Genomic DNA, 8,021 nt, shown 5'->3' with positions numbered 1-8,021 from the left:
TGCCTTCCACTTCTTCAAAAAGTAGATCATCAAAGTCACCCTCTCTTATACCCAGATAGTGAAGCATGTCATCAATGCCTTCTTTCTTTTGATTACTCGATCCTCCTGGCCTGGTACCAGAATTTTCCGATGGAGCCGCCATCGTCCCACCCGGTCCCAACCAAGGAAGCCGACGACCTCAACCTCCCTTGGAGACCTCCACAAACAAAAGCACCAGGCCTGCCGTGTGCTCCTCTACCGATTCCCCAAGGACACCAGTCACCAGCCCCTTCCGATCTCAACTCCCTCACCGAATCAAGGTGGGGGGCGGAGGCAAAACCCTAGTCACCTCTGTCGCTAGAGCCGCCAGGTAAAAAAAGGTCCGCCGACTATCATTCAAAGTTAATACAGAGCAGGCTAGCAGCTGGTTGCTAATGAGTGTAGAAACCTGTCTGCTACTCCCTCCGGTTCATATTAATTGACTCTAATATAGATGTATCTAGACACATTTTAGTTCTAGATACATCCATATTGAAGTCAATTAATATGAATCGGAGGGAGTATAATTTGGTGGAAGAAGCCAAGCCAGGATAGCTTCTAGAAATATCTCTTCTAGAAGCGGGAAAGAAGTGGGCTAACTCGACAAACTGATAAAATAACCTGGCCCACCTTGGTGGGAACCACAAGTCAGTAAACGGCGAACGGCCGGCGCCGTCACGGGGCGAGGGATAAAATACCGCGCGTCTGCTGGCGAAGAAAACCTGGGGATATTTGGAAGAGCAGTGACTGGAGAGTGGAGACACCGTGCGTCTGCTCGCCCGCTGAGGTAATCTCCATTTCCTTTCTGTTCGCTGGTAATCTCCGCGTATCTTTATTTTTTCTCGATTTACGGGGACACAGAGTCGTCCGCCTGGATTTGGCCTTGGTTCAGTCCCCATCGGAGTTTCTAGGGTTTTAGCACTCGCTTCTTCCTGCAATTCGTCTGATCTGCGGCAAGACTGCCTATTTTTGACGATTCTGAGGGTTGCAGGTATCGAATTCCTCCAGAAATTGGAGCTTTGGGGCGTAACATTTCGGGGGGAAGTTTGCTCGGATGGGGGATCATGTTGCGGTGGATGTCGGGGGGCTCATAGCGTCCCGCGCCGGTGAGGCACTGGGGCTGCCGTCCTGCGGGGAAGAAGTGGAGGCGCTGATTGGGATGGTGGAGTGCCGCATCTGCCAAGAGGAGGACCTGGCCAAGAACCTTGAGAGCCCCTGTGCTTGCAACGGCAGCCTAAAGGTGCATGCTTCCTGCTCTGAACTAGGCTTCTGCTTACAGTCCATCTTGCTAATGTTGTTTTCTCTTCAAAATTCTATTGATCTTGTTACATAATAATAATGAATTTAGGCTGTCAAACAATGTGAAATGTTCACAAGTGTACAGAACGCACGCTTGCGAAGGGCACAAGAAATGAATACCAATGCAGTTGGATTGAAAGCTAATTGGTAGCTCATGCCATATGAACATGCCGTTGGTATATTGTGACGTGCCTTTTAGATGCATCTATATGTTAGGTGGGGTGCCTCTTGAGTTTTATGATATAATCTTCTTTGTTGCTTTGTCTCCTGATAGTTGCAGGGCAAAGTAGTTAGGTGAAGTAATGATGGTATGGCTGAATAGGTGCATGTTTGGGTTGTCATATTGTTGCTTAAAGAGTTGGGCATCCTTTTTCTTGCATGTGGATAGCTACTTGCAACAAGCTTATGGATGAAGTCATAATGACTAGCTATCTTGTGTGAGTAGCCTTTAACTGAAGGCGCTTTTAGTCATTCTCAGTGGACAAATGATATAACTGCTCACCTAAATATATCCCATATCCTTGCTAGCATTTATATGAAGGATGTAGTGTGTGTTTATGAGGGCCTTTACATTCAGTTACATATGTTGGCTAAATGTTGTTTACAACATTTTATTGTGCAGTATGCTCACAGGGAGTGTGTGCAGCGATGGTGTAATGAGAAGGGGGACATAATCTGTGAAATCTGCCATGCCGTAAGCAACTGTTGCATCTTTAGTTCTTTTTGTCGGTGCAATGATAATAATACGTTTCCTATTTTGCCATTCCTGTGCCCCCGCCCTCATGCTAGGTTCACACGTATTTTGTACGAGTTCTCTTTGCATATAAACTTGGTTCATCTAGCATACATTATGTGCTATATCCTATGTGATCCCTTAGCGTAGTATTTTAACTCTGTCGCTCTAAATCAGATCTTTGGCCTTTTCCCCCTACTTTTTTATTTCAGCAAAAGTTTAGCAAGCTGGGAATTCGTATATTTTATTTCTAACTATTATTTGCACACCAGGCATTCGTAACTAGTACAGAAAAACTACCATTAATACAAGTGTGATCATCCATATCTGCATATGCATCATGACCCATTCTAAAAAAAATGGCGTTAAAGATTTTTCTAGAGAATTTCGTGATTGTTTTAAAGATTTCTTTTTCCAAATGTCTTTGCATAGTAGTACTATTCAGTATTCATGGTTCCTTTGTGGATTTGCCGTCAACTTTGTTGCTGGGAATCAGATTATAAGTTTTTATTCTTTGTTGGTCAGTCGTACAAGCCTGGTTACACCGCCCCACCCCGGATACAGCACGATGAGACTACTATAGAGATAAGGTTTGTATAATCATTCTTGAACTGATCTTTTGTCATCTTATTAATATTTTTTGTCAGCAGTTTGCAATTTATTCCTAAAGCATAAAGTTATTTTGATATCGCATGTGTCATTTCTATATTTTTTTTTGTACTAGTGGCAATTGGTCCATCTCTGGCAATCATTTGGAATTACATGATCCTCGAATCTTGGCCATGGCGGCTGCTCAGCACCATTTACTTGAAGATGAGTATGATCAATATACCACAACAAACAATAACGCTGCTGCCTTTTGCCGCTCAATATTTCTGATTGTAAGTATTTCTTAAGATGATAATTTTTGCTTTGAAAAGGTGCACTCTTTTCTTTATTTTGTGTGATATGCAGTTGAGTCCCTTGACCTGGCCTTACCTGGTTAACCAGACAACTCAGAAAGATCTTTTTCTTGCTTATTTCTTTGTAATGTTCAGTACGTTGTTCTTCCTTTTATTAATGTTGCATTGGCACAATGTTATATTGGGTGATAGTTGACATGTCCTTGCTCTGTTTATCCAGCTAATGGCTCTTCTGCTCTTGAGGCACACACTAACCATCACTAGTAGTGATGATGAAGATGATGCATCTGCTATTTTCTCGGTATATATTAGATTTTTAATGCACTACTTACTATTGCCAGTTGTTGTTATCAATTTAGACTAGTTCTAATCTTTGTGGCTAGCATTTGGTTCACATCTGATGTCGTGTGTTTAGTCCTTCGCTGTACATTTGTTTAATTGTTGTTCTTTGACAGTTATTCCTTTTGAGGGCGGCTGGATTTCTTCTACCATGCTACATCATGGCCTGGGCTATTAGTATCATGCAGCGTCAAAGACAAAGACAGGTTGGTGGCTGATGCAAATTGCTTTTGTTCTATAGACGGTTCATAAATGAAGCTTTGGTTTCTTAGTATTTATAAAATCACGTGGACAAGTATTTACTGTTGTTCCTTTGACTACGCATATACTCTACTTCGAAGTTGGGGCTGGTGCAGTTTGATCCTTACTAATCAGACATGATATCTGGCATGTTTGGTTCCGTACCAAATATTTGGCTGGCCAGAACTTTGGTTGACGTTTTGGTTGCGCATGAGTTGGCCCACATTGGGAAGAAAAATGGAGCAGAGTGGGCAAATAACCATTGGCATACCACAAATTTGGCAACCATCCAAACAACGAGCAATTTTTTTATGTCATAGCCAAAAAATTGGCAGGGTGAGTTTCGGCCACCATCCAAACATACTTGATGTTGCTATATCAGGAAACAAAATGTTACCTAGCTGGTTAGCTTACGAGTAGTTCAGTACATGGTTTTAAAGGCGTCCCTAAGGTGTCGCCTAGGCGACGCTTAGGCGTCAAGCCCCCCCCCCCCCCCGCCTTGGAAAATCGACCGCTTTAGGCGCCTAGGCATCTAGAGCACCCGCTTAGGCGTCAGAGCGCTCCCAAACCGTTCTAAGACGCCTTAACGCCTTTAAAACCATGGTTCAGTATCCGCGAATTGCATAGGTTTGAAACTGGAATACTATGCACTTTTTTTCTTCTTTTTAATAGGCAACACCATTATCTGGAAACTCTTGGTTGTCCTTGTTTTCAATATGGTTATTAACGGTCTACATTGTTTGGTGAACAGGAAGAAGCAATGCTATTACCAACAGAAGTGGCAATCATTCTCCATCCGAATGGGACGATGCAGTTCACTGTGTCACCTGAAATTCCTGCCTCACCTCGTCTGGAACCAGCCCAGTAGAAATTTATCAGCAGCAGGATCATTTTGTACAAGATATGATGGGCCTTAGCATCTGCGGTTCAGGTGGAACATGACGCAACCTTGTTGCATCAGCTAGTGTTTCTGTGATGGGACCTGTACATAAAGATATAGCACTCTCTTTCAGTAACTAAATGCAGGCTGAATTAACAAGAGGTATATCGTGTTAGCCCAAATGGTTTAAGATTAGGTTCGCTGTGTCCCTAATACTCAAGATCAAATTTAATAAATATAACGCTGATATGTACTGCTTATCAAATAGAGTACTCCGTACAAAAATTGGCGTGGTGTAGTAGATGTACCCCAAACGGAAATGTAACATGCAAAGTAGTACTCCGTCTGTTCCATAATTCTCATCATGGTTTTGATTCTAATTTGAACATGATGTCTACGGTTTTGGAACTCTGCCGGCTAGCAACTACCATCCCTAGTGAGCTTGACCCTATGGCAGTCACAAGCTTTTGAGTGAAAGCTCCAGGCCTCCTTGTGACCTTCACTGTAGAGGATCTAGAGGTTGAGGACTGATTTGGCACGGAAGGCACCGGAGATGGACATGTGCTGGACTGTTGGAAGAGCTTGACCCTGCGGCAGTCACCAGCTCCGAGTGAAAGCTCCAGGCCTCCTTATGAGTAGTGACCTTCCTGTAGAGGATCTAGAGGTTGAGGACTAATGTAGATGTAGGGCTGCCCTAGCTGGACAGACGGTTTGCGGTCGCACCTTGCCACCCTAGCTGGACGGACGGTTGAAAGAAGTCCCTCAAACGGACCAGAAGCAGCTTACGGGTGCTGAAGCATTGGTGAGCTCCCCTTGCTACCGTCTGTTTCCGGAACTACAACGTGAGCCTCCTGGAATGGACCTTGAAAGAGGAGATAAAGGGACCCCTGCCAACTTAGGCACGGTTTCGGCATAAATATTCCATTGCAAAATAAACATGTGGTAGTGAATGTTTCCTTGTTAAGAACTATCGCAAAAACATGAAAATAGTACCCGATGACATGAAAACTTATTCAGTATACACTCAGAAAGTTTCATCGTAAAAACAAACAAATGAAAGCTCAGCAGTGAGAGATGCGTTCGATATTCAAGAAAACTCACTTTCCCTGCCAACGGCAAGAACTGTACTTATGAACTCAACATGATTACTCAGTACATAGTACCCTGTAGTTGATATCTGTTTGCCATAGTTACGGGGAACCAGACAAGCCATATCACTGGAACCTTTTCATTTCCTTGCATTAATACAAAACCTCTCTTCATTTGTATGATTTACACCGCGATGTATACACATTGCCACACCCTTGCAGGCTCTCCCCATGACTATACAGGTAATCCATTCGTATGGTAAGAGGACTGGACATTTCGTGGAACAACTCAGATCCATACAAGAAACACAAAAAGCGCAAGAAGAAGCCAAAACACTCCAAAGGATGTTAGTCTGAAGATCATGTAACCTTAGCATTTGTTGTGAATCGGATCGGAACCTCTTCGGACACGCCGCTTGCTCATTCTGTCGGGGTCGAACACCGTCGGGGGGGAGGAGCTCGTGGTTGGAGTGTGCTTCTCCGGCACATCAAATCTTTTAGCAGCAGCGGCAGCTTCTCCCTCTGCAAGCTCTCGTGGTTGCCCTGCTGGTGAGACATTCGCACCCTCTGTTTGGGCAAAAACTCCCAGGCTTCGAAGGGCAAGAGTCTCTGATGCAGAGGCCAAAAGAACAAGCACAACGAAAATGGCCAGGTGATGGCAGTGAACCCCCATTCTCCTTGAACTTGCAGTGGATCTAATGGTGGTAGAAGGTGGTGGTAGTTCGTGTTTGTGTGAGTGTGTGACGACGTGCCTGTCTGAACTTGAGACAGAAATCTGGAGAGCGGAAGCTGTATGTGTCTGTTGATATAGGTCCTCTTAAATTGCATCCACCATAGTGACGGGTAAGAAGATCTTGGTCCAAAAGAGTAAAGCTCAAAGTGATAAGCCCCAAGTGATCACTTTATTACCACCAAGCCCATTGATACAAACAACAAATACTTATCCTTCGAAGTGAAAGAAATTGCACTCTGCTGACTAAAGGCTGTTTATGTAGATTCTGGTGAAAAGTAAAACATGAAACTGGCCTACGGAGGCCCAATTACCTAGATGTTTTTCTTCTTCTTGGGGATAGGCAAGGAAACCCTCCAGGCCAAACTACTAGTATAATGCTTTATGCTGCATCAATAGGGTTTCAACTTTGTTTGTGTACAGTGCACACCAGAAGCTTCTCTTTTAACACACTTCTCAATGCAGAACAACACAGGAGAACACATCGTCTTGTGCTTTCTTTAAGAGCAGTTTCTTGTGCTGGAGCTGTTGCTTTATTCTCCTTTACTCTTTCATCATTCTTGGCTTGTTCTGGGATGTGTCTCCTTTTGCTGTGGATTTGGTGGGTCCTAAAGCAGTCCCCATTCAAAGAGCCAAAGAGCAGTGGCAGTGCAACACCTACACCAAAAGGATCCTACTAATCCAAACAACATTCAGAACTTCTGAACTTGGATACCCCCTTCATTTATTTCATTTAACTTCAACTTAAAAGTATCATTATTTGGATTATATAATAGGGATTTCTATTTTCGTGCCCTCGGTTCCTTAGTTGTGCTCAGTTTTCCCCAGCCCCTTAGTTTTTCCTCAGTTTTACCCTAGCCTTTGTCTGAAGACCCGCAGAAGGAGCTCAGACGGAAGGAATCCGTTTATTTGGACGTTCTGTGCTGATGTGTTGCGCCGCGTCGTCTGTGGGGCCGCGTCGTGTGGGGCCGCGTCGCGTGGGGCTGGTAGAAAGGGACCGCGTGGGACAGGACGAGAAGCGTTTGGTTGCACGTGAGCAGGAGCTGGGTTTTGTCTCTCTCGGCCCAAATTGGCATTTTTAAGAGCACCTTTTCCCCTCTTTCTCTCTCTCGTCTTTTTCACCAAATTAGTATCAAATCTAGAGAAGCTTCTATTTCTGTCTTTCTTCAATATGGCAGCAAATCTAGTAGCAAATCTCTGGGGTTATTTATGCCTTTTGGCCCTCGTTTTTTGCCCAATATGGCAGCAAATCTAGTAGCAAATCTAGAAGCTATTATATGATAAATTCACAGCAGCATAATCAGAAAACTAAGTATAATACATAGGTAAACCGCATACAGTAGCCAAAAGCAGCCAATAACATTGTTAATGTTCACGACAAACTAAGCTGCAAAAATATACAAGATCACGCATGCAATGTATGGACAACAAGAAGATTAGGATGAATGAATTTGTTCTTCATTCCTCCCCATATATTTCTTCGTCGCTCCATTCGTGCATTTCCCCAAGGAAATATTCATTGAACTCCTTCCGTCTGCAAGTGTGAGGCCAATACATCCTCCAAACGGTATGGCATGTGTTCATTTCTCAAACCGTAGAGTCCTATTCTATTCACACGTAGTGGCCACTCATCCCGGGCATTTGTATCATGAGAGTACTCTCCGATATAACCCAAATCCGTGTAGTAGATGCTGCCGAGGTTGAAGTGTCGGGTACACTCCGGTGTCGACGGAGATACACCGGATATAATTCACGAAGAAGGCATTATCGCCAATGTTACCGACCGGATGGA

At 43.9% G+C, this 8,021-nt stretch overlaps 1 protein-coding gene across 1 annotated transcript; it reads left to right on the top strand.

The window, feature by feature from the left end:
- The first annotated feature begins 700 nt into the window (after positions 1–700).
- On the top strand, positions 701–4,678 carry LOC124692799. Its single transcript, XM_047226231.1, has 8 exons — positions 701–805; positions 1,010–1,258; positions 1,940–2,011; positions 2,576–2,640; positions 2,775–2,931; positions 3,173–3,253; positions 3,408–3,497; positions 4,283–4,678. The coding sequence occupies exons 2-8, from the start codon at positions 1,073–1,075 to the stop codon at positions 4,397–4,399; spliced, it is 768 nt and encodes a 255-aa protein (XP_047082187.1). The 5' UTR covers positions 701–805; positions 1,010–1,072; the 3' UTR covers positions 4,400–4,678.
- Positions 4,679–8,021: the final 3,343 nt, after the last annotated feature.

The sequence above is a fragment of the Lolium rigidum genome, chromosome 2, assembly GCF_022539505.1.
Source record: "Lolium rigidum isolate FL_2022 chromosome 2, APGP_CSIRO_Lrig_0.1, whole genome shotgun sequence".
Classification (NCBI taxonomy): domain Eukaryota; kingdom Viridiplantae; phylum Streptophyta; class Magnoliopsida; order Poales; family Poaceae; genus Lolium; species Lolium rigidum.
The sequence above is the reverse complement of the archived record's forward strand: the minus strand, read 5'-3'. Positions and strand labels throughout refer to the sequence as shown.

Bases quoted from the DNA above. Each gene is read 5' to 3' on its own strand.
- LOC124692799 (XM_047226231.1), top strand. From the start codon at position 1,073: ATGGGGGATCATGTTGCGGTGGATGTCGGGGGGCTCATAGCGTCCCGC. The intron at 2,641-2,774 runs GTTTGTATAATC...TTTTTGTACTAG, and splicing joins GAGACTACTATAGAGATAAG to TGGCAATTGGTCCATCTCTG. The intron at 2,932-3,172 runs GTAAGTATTTCT...CTGTTTATCCAG, and splicing joins GCCGCTCAATATTTCTGATT to CTAATGGCTCTTCTGCTCTT.